At 41.8% G+C, this 20,291-nt stretch overlaps 4 protein-coding genes across 4 annotated transcripts in view; 2 read left to right on the forward strand and 2 right to left on the reverse strand.

The window, feature by feature from the left end:
• LOC134812715 (insulin-degrading enzyme-like) overlaps positions 1-1,448 on the reverse strand; it is an 8,272-nt gene extending 6,824 nt beyond the window's left edge. The window contains exon 1 of the mRNA XM_063820247.1: positions 1,154-1,448. Coding sequence (XP_063676317.1) covers positions 1,154-1,274 — 121 coding nt within the window. The 5' untranslated portion in view covers positions 1,275-1,448. The remainder of the gene's footprint in view (positions 1-1,153) is intronic.
• The window catches only part of LOC134812708 (uncharacterized), a 23,155-nt gene extending 19,402 nt beyond the window's left edge, over positions 1-3,753 (forward strand). Inside the window, exons 16-17 of the mRNA XM_063820235.1 lie at positions 2,475-2,642; positions 2,936-3,753. The gene's annotated coding sequence lies outside the window, so the exon portion shown is untranslated. The remainder of the gene's footprint in view (positions 1-2,474; positions 2,643-2,935) is intronic.
• LOC134812705 (POU domain, class 2, transcription factor 2-like) overlaps positions 1-20,291 on the forward strand; it is a 1,142,226-nt gene that overhangs the window by 791,097 nt on the left and 330,838 nt on the right. The gene's annotated exons all lie outside the window — the stretch shown is intronic.
• LOC134812702 (uncharacterized) lies at positions 3,576-19,244 on the reverse strand. Its single transcript, XM_063820226.1, has 10 exons — positions 19,144-19,244; positions 18,408-18,515; positions 17,258-17,492; positions 15,190-15,362; positions 14,725-14,981; positions 8,895-11,321; positions 8,099-8,261; positions 7,259-7,375; positions 5,966-6,025; positions 3,576-4,422 (listed from the first exon to the last, which is right to left on the reverse strand). Exons 1-10 carry the CDS (start codon positions 19,213-19,215, stop codon positions 4,288-4,290), a joined length of 3,747 nt encoding a protein of 1,248 aa, XP_063676296.1. The 5' UTR covers positions 19,216-19,244; the 3' UTR covers positions 3,576-4,287.

Raw genomic sequence — 20,291 nt, forward strand, 5'->3', positions numbered from 1 at the left:
CTGTGCTTACGGTCCCAGTAACACACACACACACACACACACACACACACACACACACACACACCCACACACACACACACACACACACACACACACACACACACACACACACACACACACACACACACACACACACACACACACACACACACACACACACACACACACACACACACACACACACACACTCACCCACACCCACTCACACACACACACACACACACACACACACACACACACACACACACACACACACACACACACACACACACACACACACACACACACACACACACACACACACACACACACACACACACACACACACACACACACACACAGAGAGTTAGGATTACTGTTACTGTGATAGGATATGATATCTTGTGCTATATGTAGCGACGACATCTGACGCAGCGACATATAGCGCTAGATAGCGACATCTAGCGCTAAATAGCCTGGACTGTCACGACCCAAAATTCTTCGCTATTTAGCGCTATCTAACGCTATTTAGCGCTACCTAACGCTATCTAGCGCTATATGTCGCAACGACATCTGACGCTATATAGCGCTATCTGGCGCTATATAGCGCTAGATAGCGTGAACTGTCGTAAACTGACTTATCCCGCTATCCAGCGCTTGATGTCGCCTGCGTCAGATGTCGTCGCGACAGATGTCGTCAGATGACGTCAGATATCGCTAGATGGCGTCAGATAGCGTCAGATGTCGCGGCAACATATGACGCTAGATGACGCTAGATGTCGTCCCTAGAATTTTTATGAAAATAGCGCTATCTGTCGCCTGGCGTCAGTGCTGCGTGCTTAGCGTCATCTAGCGTCATCTAGCGTCATATAGCGTCATATAGCGTCATATATCGCTAGATAGCGCTAGATAGCGCTAGATAGCGACATTCGAAAGGTGCCGTGCACTTAGCGACAATGTCGCTAATTGGCGTCATCTAGCGTCATCTAGCGTCATCTAGCGTCATCTAGCGTCATCTAGCGTCATCTATCATCATCTGGCGATATTTCACGCTAGATGACGCTAGATGACGCTAGATGACGTCATATGTCGAATTTCAACTATCAGTAAAGGTCCATGTTATGCGGATCATTTCACTCAGAATAAATTAGATTAAGTTAACTTTCCCTCCTACCAAATATGATACAAGCCCACAGATAACACCTCTGAGGTAGAGGCATCTTCTTTGCCACTTTTAGTTTCAGTTTCAGAGGTCCCCCACGGTTGTTGAACACCACTGCTTCCAGCTTATTCATCTTGGTTACTGTTGGTTGTCTGACTGCTATGTAAAGGTTGAGCTGGTATTTGTATGGTCTCTAGGTTGCTATGGGGCTACTATGTGGTTGCTATGTGGTTGCTATGTTGTTGCTAAGCGAATGTCAGGTTAAGGAACAGAGGTAGTACTGAGTACCTAGAACATTCCGTTAGCTAGAGGTGGAAATTATTGTTAAATATTAATCACAAATTAACAGTTCTTGTGTTGGAGCCATAACGAAATAACATTTACAAGGTTGTCTGACAGCTGTTTCCATTCTTATTTCTTGGGGGGGGGGGGGGGGGGGGGGGGGGGTGTACCAGCAGTTAGTTGTAGATCCCAGCAGAAGGCCCGGTTACAATGGTGCTGTGATATCTATACTGTAAAATGTATAATAGCTAGATGTTTATAACAGTCTACTTTATAATCTCTCTCTAATTAAAACAGCATCTCCCACTTAACACCTTCTCTCTGATTTACTGTCTGTCTGATAAAAATGTGCAAATATACCGGATTAAAGCACAATATAAAGTAAGCTAGAATAACTACAAGATAAAGTAAGCTGGAGTAACCACAATATAAAGTAAGCTAGAGCAACCACAAGATACAGTAAGCTACAGTCACCACAAGATAAAGTAAGCTAAAGTAACAACAAGATAAAGTAAGCTAGAGTAACCACAAGCTAAAGTAAGCTGGAGTAACCACAATATAAAGTAAGCTAGAGCAACCACAAGATACAGTAAGCTAGAGTAACCACAAGCTAAAGTAAGCTACAGTTACCACAAGCTAAAGTAAGCTACAGTAACCACAAGCTAAAGTAAGCTGGAGAGCACAACAGATCAGACAAAGAATCAGTTCAAATGTGATGCTTAGCTCTCCACCGTTTATCCTAAATAAGGGAAAATCTGCTCCCATCTTCGCCACTAAATGTATGATTATAAGATATTACACGGTTTGTGGGGCGTGGTCGGTAATACACGTAACTATTATCAGATGTACTATTATTACAATATGTACTAAGATTACAGTTCATTGTTAACAATAGTAATAGTAGTCTAGCAGTATGTGATTAATATAGTTCATTATAATCCATGTAGCAGGATGTAATCGTCAGCGGAGTGATTACTGAACAGTGAACACCTGTTCAGTGTTCATTACCTGTACAATGTGAATATTAATTCTCTAATTCTTCTCTTTTCAGGTTATCAGCCCTAGTATCTACTGAAGTTTCCCGCTGTCTTCAAGACAGGATAATGGCCACTACAACCTCGGAAGAAGCGGTGAAAGAGATTAGAAAACTTCTGGATTTGGAGCCCAACAAGTTCAATGTTCTGAGGAGTGCTGTAAAGTTCTTCTCTCTTGCTCTAACGTTAGTCTTCTGAAATACTTTTCATTTTCAGAATATCCGCCAATCGAAGGTCCACTCCAGCCATTTCAGTCTAGTAGTATGTGATTCCAGCCATTTCAGCTAAAAGTTCGTCCTCTACCGACTGTGGGGAGCTCCGGCCAGCAAAATATTTACTATTATATTTACAATTTACACTTAGAGGGTGCCCACGTGATTTTAATTAATAACTCGCTTCAGTTTCAACCTAGTAAGTCAAATGCTCTAATTACAGTGACCACTCAATCAAGTGGTTATCTAACACCAAGTTAAACCAGGTGTCACGAGGATAACAGTGTCACGTTGCTAGATCTCTCCAGAACATTCGGAGTCCTTCTGTTTGAGGGGAGGGATGTAGAGGGAGCCCAGCTGATCCTCCAGTTCCTCGTCAGTCACCAGCTCCTGGTATTCTCTACACAGGATCAGGATGCGGGAGAGGGGGCTTCATCTGAGTGCGGGAGTGGAAGAGGGGCTTCATCTGGGTGAGGGAGTGGAAGAGGGGGCTTCATCTGGGTGATGGAGCGGAAGAGGGGGCTTCATCTGGGTGAGGGAGTGGAAGAGGGGGCTTCATCTGTGTGAGGAGAATATTCCACTAAACTATCAATGTTTTACTGCTAGTGTTAATTTTTTGATTTATTCATTTCAAAGTTACAAATATATTTTTAATTCAGAAAGAAAATACATATTTTATATTTTCAAAAGACATACGTGATGGGAATCTTTTTGAGATGAGGATTGAGAATTTAATGTTTTAGATATCATTTTGAAAAATAGAAACTTCGTAATTTAATTTTTATTCTTTTTAAATATTTCCAATTTTGCGTTTTCAGAATGCGTTTAATGCTTTCATAAAATTCAATTTTGCACTACTTCAGTGTTTTTGTTGTGTTTAAATGAACAAGGCAGAAAATTAGTTTTGTGTACAAAATGTCAAATATAATATTATCAATCCTTTAAATAGGTATTTACATGCTTCTCTACATAAATCAATTAAAAAAGTTTTGATTCCAGCTTACTTAGCTGTTAAAGAATCAAAAGCTGTTATTTGAAATTAAAGAACGGAATTGAAATAATTGTTTGGTTTTCAGCAATTCTCTAATCTTCAAGTTCCAGTCTCTTTTCTTCAGGGCATACGACAAATCGAAGATCACAGTCCAAAGTTGATACATTTTATACAAATATTTGAATGATGAGAAGAGAGCTGTTAAAAACTCGAAATCTTGCGAGGTTAGTTCATTATTATTTATTATTGTCAACTTTCAAACACTGGAGCTCGGTCAAATCGTACTGCTGCCAACTTTTTGGAATTTTCTATTTACAAATGTCGGCTCTCAGCCATTCCTTTTCTTTTAACAAAAAGACTTTTATCAGAACATCAGACTCGCTTAATTTCACGATTATAAAGTAAAAAATATTGAGATATTCAATAAACGATTAGCTGTTATTAGTATTACATTAGGATATTCTAAATATGATCACAACCGAGTGTATTAGGTAAACAATCCTCGATCTCAATGACATCAAAAATTAGCAGGAGGAACTGCATGGGGTGAGCACTGAGCACACAACTCAACAAGGTCAGCAGAAGAGCACGACAAGAGAGAGAGAGAACCCTGGATAAGGGTGGAAGTTACTCATTGCCAGGCATGGGAGGAAGACGAGGTCCCCCGACTCTGATGCCGTTGAAGTGATTGTAGATAAGAGATATGTAGGTCATCACGCTCATCCAGTCCGGGTTTCGCATTTCCACCATATCCTCTACGTCCTGAGGAGGAGGAGGAGGAGGTTAGTAACTTACTTTGTAACTCATTCTGCCCTCAACTCTACTAATTGTGAGTCGGGGATCACCATTTCTCCAATTTTATAGTTCTACAGCAGCAGTAAGCTGCCCACATTCACAGTAGGATTGATCTAATATCCAACCTCCTGTTTCATAACACTGACTAGCCTGATTTAGGAGTGTCTAACTAGCGCTGTTCAACCTCCTGTTTCTAACCACAGTTAACATTACACTCTCCACTGAGGCCCTCTCTTTGATGGGCTGATCTCTCTTAAACTGGAAGACTTGAGTCCTGCTCTTTCTTCTGGAGATGACCTGTCCTGATGGACCCCGTGGTTTGATAACACGGTTTTTGTTCTGTTTGTCTGGCAGAGAGTTCTTCAGATTTTCCCTCTCCTGATTCAGCGCTCTAATGTCATTTTCAAGGTCCTGTTGCTCCTTGTAAGCGTCTGCCAGCATGTGCTGTAACTCAGCCAAACTGGGCTGCTGTTGGGCGTTTGCCAGCGCCAACTCTGTCTGCTTTATCCGTTCTTGGAGATGACTGATATCGGAATGCAATGTCATCGCAGGAATTTGAGCGGGGAATCTGGTATCAATGGCGTTCAGACGTGCACGCAAACGTTACGAAATTCAAGAAACAAGTTCAGCTACTCAACTATCCGAACACAGCAGTCTTGCGCAGTCTTGCTATTCTCGATCTATCATCACCCTTCATCGCCTTGTCGTAGAAGCAAAGCGCTGCGGTTACTACAGACCGGGCATGTATTCGTGCCATTTTTAGCATTCTTTTCATCCGCACCTCCGACATCTCAGATGTCACTTACCCTGAGGAGAGCCCCGATACACTTTTTAATTACAGCGCCAGTACTTTTAAAGCCCCGATACAGTTACACTCCTTTAATTACAGCGCCGGTACTCTTAAAGCCCCGATACACTCTTTTAATTACAACGCCAGTACTTTTAAAGCCCCGATACACTCCTTTAATTACAGCGCCAGTACCCTTAAAGCACCGATACACTCCTTTAATTACAGCGCCGGTACCCTTAAAGCCCCGATACACTCCTTTAATTACAGCGCCAGTACCCTTAAAGCCCCGATACACTCCTTTAATTACAGCGCCAGTACCCTTAAAGCCCCGATACACTCCTTTAATTACAACGCCAGTACTCTTAAAGCCCCGATACACTCCTTTGATTACAACGCCATGGTACTCTCCTAAAACAGGCTAGTTATTCTCAGGAAAACATTCCTACGAGGATGCCAACGTTTGGCGCGGTCAAATAAAACACGGCACGAATTGTTAAACGTAGTTATTGACTGCGGGTATTGGCAGGAAATCGTTATACAACCCTTGGCCGGCCTCGTCCTTACTTGGATTCTCTAGCAAATCCTGACCAATAAAATAAAACACTTGCTGACTATAACAGGGGGGGGGGGGGGGGGGGGGGGGTGGTGGGGGTATAACTTGCTGACTATAAAAAATTCGTGTATAACTATAAACTTATAAATCGTATGGTTATGACTTACTAAAAGCGCTGTGACTCCCGCTTTCTCGCCTTCTGTGAACGCTAAATGGAAGTTAAACTCCTGAAATTTATTACTAATTAGTAAACTGTATTTTTGCCCACCCTGTATATCTATATTCTATTATCCTCTGAGATTGTTGATAACACCCTCCAAAGACTGTACTTTCAATTAGAGCGTAAAGTTAGAACAATATAAGGATTATAAATTATCCATCAGATGGGCTACTAGAAGAAAACAGAGCAGTACATGAGTAGAGTATCTATAGTATCTGTAGAGTAGACGGTGTTAATAAGACTGTCTCTCTGGTTGTGTGAGTGTACTTTTCGTCATCACCTTGGAAACGGGAGTTCCTCGCCATTATGTTTATACTACTTACCCCGTATCTTTAACTTGTATTCTTAACTTATCCAAGTTATTAAAAACTAGTAAAACTAGCGGTAGGAGACACGGTGCGGTACATTAGGGTTTAATGTACTATACGTTATCACAATACAGTACTCTCCCAGTACATACCCTGTTATTAATGTATACCGTTATCACAATACAGTACTCTCCCAGTACATACCCTGTTATTAATGTATACCGTTATCACAATACAGTACTCTCCCAGTACATACCCTGTTCTTAATGTATACCGTTATCACAATACAGTACTCTCCCAGTACATACCCTGTTCTTAATGTATACCGTTATCACAATACAGTACTCTCCCAGTACATACCCTGTTCTTAATGTATACCGTTATCACAATACAGTACTCTCCCAGTACATACCCTGTTCTTAATGTATACCGTTATCACAATACAGTACTCTCCCAGTACATACCCTGTTCTTAATGTATACCGTTATCACAATACAGTACTCTCCCAGTACATACCCTTTTCTTAATGTATACCGTTATCACAATACAGTACTATCCCAGTACATACCCTGTTGTTAATGTATACCGTTATCACAATACAGTACTCTCCCAGTACATACCCTGTTATTAATGTATACTGTTATCACAATACAGTACTCTCCCAGTACATAGCATGTTCTTAATGTATGCTGTTATCACAATACAGTACTCTCCCAGTACATACCCTGTTCTTAATGTATACCGTTATCACAATACAGTACTCTCCCGGTACATACCCTGTTCTTAATGTATACTGTTATCACAATACAGTACTCTCTCGGTACATACCCTGTTCTTAATGTATACTGTTATCACAATACAGTACTCTCCCAGTACATACCCTGTTCTTAATGTATACCGTTATCACAATACAGTACTCTCCCAGTACATACCCTGTTCCTTGGGTCGAGAGTCTCGTATGGTATCTGATCAGGAACAAAATGATGGAAAAGAGCGCAGAAGGCCATTCCGTCGTTCCAACTCTTCCCGAAATTCGTAATGTTGACGTGCTGGAATGAGAGTTTGTTAAAGTGGTATTAGACAGAGTCTGTTGTGATCTGTGAAATAAGGTCCCCCAGCCCCCCACCCCCCCCCCCCTGTTGTGAGGTTTACAGAATGCTGAGTCCTGACAGTGGCCTATATTGCTATAGTTGCTATAGTTACAAGTGCTGGCATGTTAAGATAATCCGGTTCTGGAGTCAACATTTCCAATTATGGTCATAAATTCTCGGTGTTATTTGTTTGCGTCAATACTTCTATTAACTGTTAGTCATACTGAATATTTTCATTATTCAGAATCCTTAAAACATTAGGTGGGGGTTAATGTTAACAACCAAGAGCCACCCAGCTTCACGGATACATGGCCTTAAACATTGCCGGTAACATTACCAGTAGCATTGCCAGTAACATTACCAGTAACATTTCCAGTAACAATTCCTGTAACATTACCAGTGGTATTTCCAGTAACATTACCAGTAGTATTACCAGTAACATTACCAGTAGTATTACCAGTAACATTACCAGTAGTTTTACCAGTAACATTTCCAGTAGTTTTACCAGTAACATTACCAGTAGTATTACCAGTAACATTACCAGTAGTATTACCAGTAACATTACCAGTAGTTTTACCAGTAACATTACCAGTAGTATTACCAGTAACATTACCAGTAGTATTATCAGTAGTATTATCAGTAGTATTATCAGTAGCATTTTCATTTGTCATGGTAACTAACCTCGTGTCCCTCTGTCATTCTCTGACACCAGTGTAACAGAGCTGCTTTCTTACTGGTAGCACTTCCTGGCGCCGCGATAGACTGGGCTCGTTTTACCGGGTTCTTGGGGGCCACATTGTTCACAAGGCCGATAAACTTGGGGGTGATCGACTTGGGCTGAGCACTGAAATCAGGATCATGTCTGTAAGGGTCTGTTAGTTTGGAGTTTGATGGCGGGATTTATCATGAACGATGCAGATTAGCACTGAATCAGCGTAGTTTTAGCGATGATGAAAAATGAAAATATGTTTGATTTTCTAGCTGTGTCTTGTGCTATTGTATCACACCGAGTTTTAATAGCCAGTGTTACTCAGAGAGCCTAATGTCACAAACTAGCTGTGTGTCATCATTCTGACTGGGCGGACTATGTGCTGTTAGCGTCATGTGTGCAGTGTGATTCGTGCAGTGTGATGTGTGAAGTATGACTTTGGAGCAACAGTTACAGCGGCTGTGTGGCAGCAGTTTGTATCACTTGACACCGGACAGTGATAAGTAGCAGTCACTGGTCACCTGTCAAGTGAAGAAATGTTTCAATAATTTATAATGTGTAACCAGTGGGAAGGGTTATAGCAAAGTGTATGGATATGTCCTTAAACTGAGCGGAGGGAGGCTTTAACTCCTTTACGGAGTTTGTAAAATATTAAGAATAGCAGAATAGGCTAAGATAGCAGCAAAGATTCGACGGAATACGACTCTTGAGCAAAACTATAAGCGTTGGTGCAGTTGAGCAAGGAGTAGGTAGCTTCACAAATCTTACCCAAACTTGACGGTGGGGCCCCTTGACTGGAGAGAGGAGGTTGAGCATTTGATCAGTCCTCTGGGAGTATTGGTTGTGGAGGTGTTGCGCGTTGATGGTGTGGAGGTGTTGGAGGTGTTGCGGGTTGATGGTGTGGAGGTGTTGGTGCGGGATGACAGGGTGGAGTTAATGGTGGTGCGAGTTGTGGCGGCAATGGAGTTAGTGTGGGAGGTGGGGGTGATAGTTTTCTGTTTGGAGAACCGAGGACGAGTTTTAGTTGTTGTGGCATCTCTACTTTCCTGCTTTTTTGCAAACATTTTCTGGTATTCTGTGATACTAAACGGTATTTTAGTACTGCTAGGGTCTGAGATTATAGTCAGCTTATTTTCAATGTTGGCCTGTTTCATTTCATCCTGGCTATTCTTTGTACAGTCGTTTTCTTTTAACGAGCTGCTTGACGACTGAGAACAGTCCAAATCATAGTCACTGTCAAACTTAGGGGGTTTAGATAAATCGAACTGGTCATCTAGTGATGATACTGGAACTGAAGGTTTCTTAGCCGGGTTTTGACGCAGAACATCATCTCCTATATGTCTAGATCTTATCAAGGGGGGTCTAGAGGTGAGTGTGGTAGAATTAACTATAGCGGCAGTTGAAGGCATGATGTTAGAAGCAGTAGTTAAAGACATGATGTTAGTTACTGGTTCTTCTGGAGTGATAGTTGGATCGGTTTGCGACTGAAAGGGAGTTCTCTGACTAACAATAGTTGACAGTTCCGGTTTAACAGCCACTGTTCTCTTCAACTCTTTATCAAATACTTTTACCGGAGGCTGCGTTTCCCTCTGAGCCGAGTCTTCTGAGGTGTCAGAGAAGTTCGGTTTGTCGTTGTAATAACCACTGTAGTTGCTTTCAACTTTCTTTGGAATTCGCTTCTTGTAAGCGTAGCTGCCTCTCCTACTCCTTAACACTGGAGACACTGCTCGCGACAGACTCTCACTCGACTGGAAGTCATCCTCCTCTTCCTCCTTGTTATTGTCCTGCCCGTTCAGCATGATGTGAGGAAGCAGCATCTTGTCGTTGAAAAGGTCACTGTCTGCAGTATCGTCCATAATGGAGGTGTCCACATCCCTGTCAGTGTTGTCTGTGTACTTAGTGCTACAAGTCAGATCGTTCGTGGAGATCCCAGTTCCTAAACTCCCTGAATCGTTATCAAACACCAGGGATTTTGATTTAATCAGCCCATGTTTCATTCCTCCAACTCTGGAGGATCCCTCGCTCTTGCGTCTTGATCGTTTGGACTGGTCCTGCTTTGGTTTCAAGCTGCTGTTGAACATTGCGGCTAGATTCTTCACGGACCCTCGCTTTACACCTTTTGTAAGGGGTGCATCATCTGAAGTTCTGGGGTTTGTTTCAGCCTTGTTCGCCTCTTTTCTAGCCTTGATAACAGATAGATCTGCCACAGGATTCAGTGAGTTCATATAAGTAAAAGGAGCTGGTTTACTATTTTCTGGCAGCATCATCGGTTTTGGAGGTTCCTTTATAGTCTTCTTCAAAGGTTTGGGAGTGAAAACACCTCTAGGTCGGGGCAGAGGAGGCTCCTCGCATTCTAACGGCACATATTTATTATGCTTAGCCTTGGAGGGCAGCACTTGAGCCATATTATCGTCTCCCTCTCTCAGGTTCTTGATATTTTCCATAACTCGTTCTTGTGGAGACAGAAGACCTGACCGTGTGAATGAGGAGTACTTTTCTGTCGTTTCCCCTTTCACCACTTCTGATGGATTGTATTTAGACTTAACAGGTAATTTAACTAGACCGGTGGGTTTCCAGGTAGGTTCACTTTTGTCAAATATTCTGGTAGGTGTCCGCGTCGAGAAGTCGTGCCGTTTCTTCATTAGGGATCGGAGGGCGATGTGCTTGTCAGCGTTAGTGTCCAGTTTTTTGGGATGAACGCTGTATTTTTGAGGTACCAGCGGATTACAGTATGTCTCATTGTCCATATTTTCTAACAGAAACTGTTTGTTTTCTTCTTTGATATTTAAAGCGTCTATCTTATTCAGGGCATCGCACAGACTCTCTGATTTTCTGATAAAGTGTTTCTCATACTTTGTTACACTGTTCTTGTACAAATGATCAATGTCATCTAACATTTTGTCAGTACCCGTAAATAAATCTGATTTCAGTCCTCTGGCAAGATTCTTCATTTCAGGGTCTGAATCCTCTTTCTCCTCCTCTATTTCATCATAAAGGGGTTTAGAAGAGGTTCTGGAGTAAGTAAAATTCCTCTTAGATTTCTGAGCTGATGAGGATTTGTGTTTGGTGTCGTGAGGTGCTCTGTGAGTTGAGTTTGATGTGCTAGTGCTCCCAGATGTCTTATCAAATGTCTCCAAATTGTCCAAAAGAAGCTTGTCAAGGTCACCCTGATGAGTCGTCCTCCTGGAGCTCCACCTTTTGAAGATAAATGTTACCGATAAGATAGCGAGGAGAATGAGGGCCCCTATCTGAATGCCTGGTGACGTCATATTACTACAAGCAAGGAGTCGGACAACAAACAAAAGGTGAGCAGCCTACTATACACTGTGTATACTAGGTCACGGGGCGTACAAAACGAAGGATAATGTTTGAGAGCGGAAATGGGGCCCAAGTCAGGCTAGGAAGCTTCTATAATTAGCTGCTTGCTCCGTTCTATTGACGTAATGAGATAATAGGGTTCCTAATAACAGAAGTTTACAGCAGGCCCTCTATTATGAGCTGGGAGATATATATATATATAACTACAGGATACCAGTTAACGTTGGATGTGCACTTCACATGCAGCTCATACTGTCCTGACTCCTGATTATTAGTTTTGAGGTGATGTGCTGTAGGGAGGGGGGGCTGTAAAGGGGTTGCTGTAAGGGGAGCTGTAGACTGTAGAGTGTAGGGGGTGGGGTGGCTGTAGGAGGGGGGCTGTAGGAGGGGGGCTGTAGACTGTAGGGGGTGGGGTGGCTGTAGGAGGGGGGCTGTAAGAAGGGGGGCTGTGAGGGGTGGTTTTAGGGGGAGCTGTAGAGTGTAGGAGGGAGGGGGCTGTAAGAAAGGGAGGGGGCTGTAAGGGGGTGGCTGTAGAGGGAGCTGTAGAGTGTAGACTGTAGGGGTGGGGGTAGCTGTATGAGGGAGGGGGCTGTAGGAGGGGGGGCTGTAGACTGTAGGGGTGGGGTGGCTGTAGGAGGGGGGCTTTAAGGGGTGGCTGTAGAGTGTAGGGGGAGCTGTAGGGCGTGTCATGATACTGTGTGCTGGGACTATCAGTGAGTTGGCCAAACTTACCTCTCTACCGGAGGTGCCCTGAAATCAATGAAGTTGTGTGGTAAGTACACTGTTTAACGGGGAGGTAACACCCTCTCTCAGTCACGAGGACATAAGGAACCTTCGTAGAGCTCATCGCATAAATCTTTCTTTATTATAAGGTTCTTGTACCAGCGAATTCTCTAACAGTACAGGAATTTGACATGGTGAAAAGTGGGCGAATGTAATAATATTTACAAATTGACACTTACATGATTCAATACGATTTACAAATTAACTGAATACAGTTTAACTGGTATGCATAACTTAATTCACAATAATATAAAAATCGCTTTCAAACACAATTCATACAACAAGCGGTCTATTTGCAACAATTAACATACTGATAACAATATAATGACACGATACAAACTTTAAATACAAATTTACAGACTAATATAATATGTACCATGAGAGAACTGTTCAGTAAAGCTACCACCATGACACTCCGCCATCAGGTGAAGTGTTAGCAGTCCTATATCCGTCCCCGTCACTGTCATACCCACTCCATTTCGCTTGGCTTGAGTCTTTTACTGTAGATGATAGGTCTGGAGCTTCAAATGTGGAGGTGATGGTTTGGTACTGTTTAGGGAAAGGAGCTAATCTCTTGCCTGGGATATACGTCATCTGAGAGGGTGAGGTTGAGCGGTTAAGAAGTGACTTAGGCGAGGAGGTTCTGAGCGGGTTTTTGAGGGGGGTCGGACATCGAGAACAATCTAGTGGATATTCTTGTTTGGAACAATCTAAATAGGTCTCTAGTGTTTCCCTAGAACAATCTAACCCACTGTCCTTGTACCGAGAGGGTGACTCTTCTTCAAAACTAACTTTGAGAGGGCTAGTTCCACGTGACCTGGTGGCAGGTCTGCGGTTTGGAGGGGCTGGTTTGGTGTACGGCTGGAACAATATCTCCGGAGAAGGTGTTCTGCTGGAGATGTAGAGGAGTTCTGAGGTATTGAGAGGGGTGATGGGTCTGGAGGGAGGGTTAGCGTAGAAGAGGTTGGTCGTGTTGATTGGGGTGATGCAAGTAGGACGGACTATGAACGATTGTTTGGTGGAATGGTAGTTGTCATATGTGGTTTGAGATTCCATACTAGAGGTCCTTTTTCTGGTCACTCTCCTCCGGGGTGATCCTATTCTTCTCAACCTCTCATCTTGTCCCACGTCTTCTGCTTCCTCCCACGGGCGACTCCCTATATTTCGAGAGTATGCAGTTTCATCGTCATCTCGGATAGGACTATGAATTTTTCGGTAACTCTCTCTGGAGCCAGGTCTGTTTTCTTCTTCTCTCATTTGAGCTCCATAGTCCGCCTCAGGAGCTTGTCCTGTGTCTCCCACTGTTTGCTCTGTACAAGGATCTCCTTCATACCTGGTGTCGCCTAAACTAGTATCCAGATTGTATAGCAGATCATTACAGCTCTTTGAAAACTTTGCAAGTCGTTCAGTAACGTTCAAGTGGGGTGAAGAGGATCTAATTCTGGGTGAGTGTGGTGTTGGGTGTGGTGGGGTGAGGTGTGTGATGGGTGGGGCGAGGTATGGAGACGGTCTGGTGGGTGAATGACTGATGGGATGTGTGCAGTGTTCGTTCAGAGGACTTGTAGATCTAAACGTCCTTGGCCTTGGAATTTCCGTTATGTTCAGGGACTCCACCAACTGGTCGATGTCATTGCTGATATCGGCAACAGAAAGCGTCCAGTGAGAGGGACTGATTCTGAGGACAGTGGTTTCACTCGTTTGAAGGTTTAACGCACGACCCATAACGGGACACTGTTTCTCTTTCATACCGCCGCCATAACGTATGGTTATGGCGAGAATTTTATAAAACTACTTTAATCGAAAAACTAAATTCTTAACATGGAATTATAAAGAAATATCTTCGTGTTATTTTCTGTAAATCAGAAGTTACTGTTTTCTGTAAATCAGAAGTTGCAATTAGTGCATACCATTCATGTCAACTTTCTAGACAAAAATGTATATTAATAATTAATTTGTAAGGTTTGATTGTAAGCTAGCGTGTTAATTCCAAAATATCAGCTGAATTATTTATCAATATCTCTAACTACACCCCTCCTGCAGATGTATTGCTCTTTATTTACTGACTATAAGTGCCATTTGCTAGAAGCGTTAATTGTTTCTACTGTAAGGCTTCAAGCTAGCGCAGGCGGCAATCATACCTAATCTAAAGGCAATGTCATAGAGAAGCAACAATTCTAGCCCTTTAAATGGGAAATGTTATCAATTGAGAGAAAACTATAAAACCTTATTAGTAACATTATCACGACCAAATTATCCCCGATGGCAGAAAAGTTGAAAAACCGCTAATTTATCTACTAGCAGCCTCTATGTACAGGTTCCCCAACTTAACAACATTATTCGAGGCAATATGGAGTATTTATTCGCGTGGACAAATTATTGGTTGGACCTTAAGGTAACGGAATTTTTAAAACCTGCCAATCTTCGGTGAGGTATTTAACGGTAAAAATTAAGGATAATGGGCCTATATTAATTGCAGTATTAAGATAAGTATACTTACATTCCCTTGTGCTGTTTCTCAGTCTCGATAGCGGCCATCATGCCTCCAAGAGCAGTTCTCATCTTGTCCCTGCCACTAGAAGCTTGCGCTGCTTGTTTAGGGGTGGGTTTCTCGGGAGGGGTGGAGATCTGTTTGGGAGAGTAAGCGTTGGGTGGCATCGTGTGTCTGTTGTCTTTAGCGTTCTGACTGACCTTGGAGGCGCGCCTTGGCACGGGGGAGCTCTCTTGCTCATCCGGCTTCTCTTCTCCCAGCTTCACCTGACAGTAGGGAAGGTGTTAGACTCTGTCAATAAACCATCTGGGAAACTAAGAGACAGGAATTTAGTGCTGACTATACTGGACACGTGAAACAGTTGAAGTGCAGATTTAGTAGTAGTAAGTAATAGAGTATATAGTAGTGATTAGTGAGTAGTGAGTAGTGTAGAGTATATTGTAATATTAAACAACCGAGGCAGTGGGCTGGTACCTGTGCGGGGGCATTCCTCCAACTAGCTTTCTGAGAAGAAACCCCGTTTGTTGTTGGACTCTGGCCAAAGTCTCTCCCACTTGATTTCTTCGATTCGAACATGCTCATCCTCTCAGCCATGGACATGGGCCTCTCAGAGACCTCCTGCTCATTATTCTGTCTTCGCACTACCACTGAAAAATGGCACAGTTAGATATTCAATAGATCAGATTAGATCTAAAAATCAGAGCCTTTTAAAGTTTGAGAAAAAGTATGAAATAGAAGAAACATTTTTCTAATATTTATTAAAATCACATTGATTAAACGCTGTTTCTCAGAGGAGCTGCCTAAACGTAAGATAAACAATATTTACTGTTTGTCATCATTGCCATTTCTCTGTACGATACCTTCTGGCACGTTTACACAGCAGGAGACGTAACAAACAGAAAGCAAACGTACAGTTTATGTGTTAAAATATCTAATGAGATTAGCTGAACATTTTTGAAATTTTGGCAGTGTTTATTATGTAACTATCAACAGGTGACGCTTATTAAAGGGCAGTTTTGAGCCGTCGTTTTCCGAATTAAGGCACAAATTAACACAAGCTAAGAACTGCAAGAATTAATAGCGAGAATATTTGAAGAAAGGTGGCTGACACACTAACCGTTAGCAGCCATGTTTCCCTGAAGTACTAGTAGTAGTAGTTGTAGTAGTTGTAGTAATAACAACTAATATTGTAGCAGTAATAATAACTAGTAATAATAACTAGTTAAGTAATAGTAGTATGCTACTCTGGCTGCACTACCGAGTACACAACACAAATTTAATTGGTAAATGTAATACTAATTTGCGAAAATATGAAATGGTTACAAATAAGACTATCCATTACGTTAATGAGGTCTGATTGAAATTATGACTGGATTTTCGTAATCGAACATAATAAATGTCACCACAAGTGGCTTGAAAAGATTATATATTATATAACTATTTCCAAACTTGAGAACTTGTTCTCGTCAGGAATTCGTCAGAAATTGAGCTTTACGTGAAACGAGTTACAAGTCTAATTCTACCTGTTTCTGTTGCGGTAGCGTAATAATCAGGATAATTTATTAATTCTAGCGTATCCAGTGAGTTTAATAATAATTATTCCCGTAAAGAAGTGTCGAAAAGAATTATATCCAATCAAAGTGGGTTTTACTGGTACTGGTCGACGCTCTGTTAAATGAGGCTGTGTTAAATGAGGCTGTGTTAAATGTGGCTGTGTTAAATGTGGCTGTGTTAAATGTGGCCGTATTAAATGGAATAGCTTCAGAGGAATCTATTTCAGTCTGTATTAATCAATCGAAGAGCGAGGTGGTGTTTGTAAGAGACAACGGTCGCAATGCGGACTAGAAATCACTATAAGTCACAAAAGTATCTGAGAGTAAGGGTTTCCGAATACCAATCAACAAGAATTGTTTCTAATCACATTCTTAGGGAATCGAGATTCAGCGCATCCCCATGACAACGCATCCCCATGACAACGCATCTCCATGATATGGCACGGTGTGAACCAATAATACAAAGGAACACACGTTGTGACAGACTGTATAATTATAACGGAGGATATGTGTCACAATCTGACACGTGCACTCTCGCTGGTCGTCAAGAGCGCCCAGTTACTGCAAACTATTCGAGGGAATGTTTAAATCCCTGCATGCTCGCTGACGATAATCGCTACTGTGAAGGTGAAAGTGAAAGTGAAAGCATCTTCAAGCGATCAGGCGTGTTTGAACAGACGATTAAGAATTATAAGAGTTGACTGAGTTGTGCAGAAGGAAACCCTCAGCTGTGTCACATAACGCTTGCCTAATGAAATTTAACCAGGCTGTCAACGTGCCAGCTCACAACGTGCCAGCTCACATCCTACCAAATTATTTGTTGAGTGACAGTCAGCTGGCCAGATTAAAAACAATATAATCTAGCCTGAGGGTCGCTAGTATAAACAGGTACATTAGTAAGAAGAGTGCAGCGTTAACAAAACAACGCGTGCCGGAGTGTCAGAGTGGAGTGAGAGTATGTCATGTGTTAGAGGAAAAAAAGGATCTACCGTGGTCGTCAGAGAACCCGTTAGGAGACTCAGCGCATCCCCATGACAACGCATTAGGAGTGTTCTCCTGGAGGGTGTTGAGACCGTCCACGTCATCCGAGGTGGTCTTGACGTCCTTCCTGCTCTCTGGAACTGAGGAAGGTGTCGAGGAAGTCCTGAGCTCCACGTTCTGTCTCCGCAGATCTGTCACTTCAGATGTCAGCGACTCTTTCTCTCTTTTCAGTTTGTCGATCTCCTGCGGAAAGCAGGGTTTTATAACGGGTTGTACTACAGCCTGTAGTCCGTGTTAAACTACAGAGCCATGTGATTGCAGTTGTTTGTGTTGTCTATTCTTTGCTAATTTGCTGTTTAAGATTCGAGTAATGATCTTGATAGTTTGTGTTGGTGTGACCTAGATATACCACGTGACCTAGATATACCACGTGACCTAGGTATGGCGCGTGACAGCTTATTGCGGATTTTATTGGCGTGTATCCTAATTTGCGAGAAGAAATAACGGCTTTTCAGCGGTCATCCGATAATCGAACATGAACAAATTTGTTTTCTATTATTCTTATTTATTCTTCTAAAAGTGGAATCGGTAAAAATCGATTAAGCTTGTATTTTTGGTCTACATTTTCAGACTTTTTGGCTATCCTAATTAGACCTTGTCTTTAGTTTTTCAATACCTAATTGCTTCTCGCTTGCACATTACAACTATTCGTTATTTTTTTGGTTGGACGTTCACAGTTTAGAAATAGCAGATTAGTCAAATAGCTCAACGAAATATGTTTAAGCTGTCAGTAACTTAAGTAGAAAGTAAAGAAGGCTTAATTTTATTTAGAACCTAGAGGTAGCCTTACTAATTTGACAGGCTAGTAGGATGTACGTGTGCACGTTGTGTCTGGTATTTATCACCGTCTGGAAACCCTCCATGCAGCTATTTTAAATAATATGCGATTGAAGTTGAACATCAAACATGAAAATTTGTTAAAAAACGTAAACCGCGGGGGAAAAATGCACCGAAACGATGGTGTTGCAAAGATTAAATCATGAAAAAAAAAACAATACGTAAAGACTTCATTCATTCATTTGAATATACCGCTTGTTTGTTAAATGAACTATAATGACTACATAGTATTATGAGTAAGTAACTCAGTAACTAAGTTACCTTCCTTGCAGTGTCCAGGAGTGATAAAGCCTGTTTTATCTTGTGACCACTTTCCTCCGCCATTGTACTCTTCTCGTTCTCAGCTCTCTCCAGTTGGGACTGCAGCGCCTGGGGGAGGGTGGAAAGAGTGACGGGGGAGGGTTTTACCTATAGAGTGATCTTCTATAACTTCTGTTGCCGAACTTTTGGACGGTCTTTACAGTTTGAATATCTCAGACTTGTGCATCACCTTTTAAACACAGTGTAAACCTTTGATCTTGTAAAAATGCTAAGTTTCAACACTTTGACTTACCATCAGACAGGAGTACTAGTTAGGACTAACCAATAAAGGACTTTCGTTATATGTGATAAAAAGATAAAAAGAATGGATTGTAGATCGTTAAGTTTGCATAAGAAGGCATACAATTAAGTGGGATTCTACAAAGTGATAACTAGCAGTCTCCTATATATTAACCAGGTGCTAATACTTGGTATTACCCAAGTAGGGGGAGGCGTTGACAGGGCTCCCTTCGTTATTACAGGTATTAGGGTTGGTTCGTTCCACTTAAAATTAGTAAATAGTTTGCAAATTCCAACTCAATCATACAACATAAAGTATAAACAGAACCTTCCAAGTATCATGTATTTTAGCGCTCCTTTGGAAATAATGTTTTGAGGAAAGAGGTCGAAGAGGTAAAGAGGTTAAGCGATGGGGGACGGGGGTGGGAAGGAGACAAGGAGAAGGGTTGATATTTACCTGCAACTTGTGGGAGAGGTCCGACTTCTGGCGCTCCAGTCGGAGTTGCTGCAGTTTATCTGCCGTCGACATGATGTTCCAAGCCAGGGTCACATCGACATCCCACTACATGTGGTGGTTAATTAGTGGTTGCTAATTGGTTAATTAGTGGTTGCTAATTGGTTAATTAGTGGTTGTTAATTGGTTAATTAGTCAGGCATGATTCTTAAATTAATTGAATTGTCGCTGTTAACATGGCAAAAGAATGTTTGATAGTTAAAGTTGTAAACACAAGATGTTGCGATGTTGTCCATATAAATTGCAAGCCTGACCAACAGACTGATACAAAGTAGATTTACAAGTCTAGTTTAGCGGCAGTTAGTTTAGCAGATATTACAGTGATATTTCAGTAACAGGTATTAAGCTCAAAGAAGCCAAACAAAAGCGAATAAAATAAAGAATTATAGGCCCACCTCTACATAGTTAGCTAATTATACACATGAGATAGCCAAGCACGGTCAATCAGACAATACACACTGTAAAACTGTGAAATACAGGTAATTATACAAGTAATCATACAGCTCGTACAACTAACACATTCGGAAGGCTGAAATGTACGAGAACACTCACTATGTAGGTTCAAACAATCATATTCATGTGGGACCGATATGGGGGTTTATGACATAGTTGAAGATAAAAAGATTACGCTTGGACGCTATCTGGTGATAAAACCCGCGCGTTCCTGACACGACATAGTACTTACCACCAGTGTGACAAATCAGAAGATCTTCACAGAGCATGTCACGGATAGATAGTACACTCTCTTAGCAGAGACAGTGAAGACACCTCCTCAGTAGTCTTTTGTAACTGCTTCAAACTGTTGATGTGTAAACTAAAGAACGAACTGATTAAACAATACGGGGTGAATGTATATTAAAGTAGACTACAGTAAACCCGTAAAACCCCCGATTTACCGCGGAGTTTGGAGAAAGGGTCCGCGGTAAATCGGGTGTTTAGTATACTACCATACACAAATACACATGTAGTATGTACTGATTATAACATAGTGACTGACATTGTATCAGCTTAAGTATGTTTCGAAACAAAGCACAACTGTTCTATTCAATGAGTGGGACATGCAGCAATATGACGATGTTTCTTTCGTAAAT

The sequence above is a fragment of the Bolinopsis microptera genome, chromosome 3 (assembly GCF_026151205.1).
Source record: "Bolinopsis microptera isolate Bmic1 chromosome 3, MBARI_Bmic_1.0, whole genome shotgun sequence".
In the NCBI taxonomy this organism is placed as follows: domain Eukaryota; kingdom Metazoa; phylum Ctenophora; class Tentaculata; order Lobata; family Bolinopsidae; genus Bolinopsis; species Bolinopsis microptera.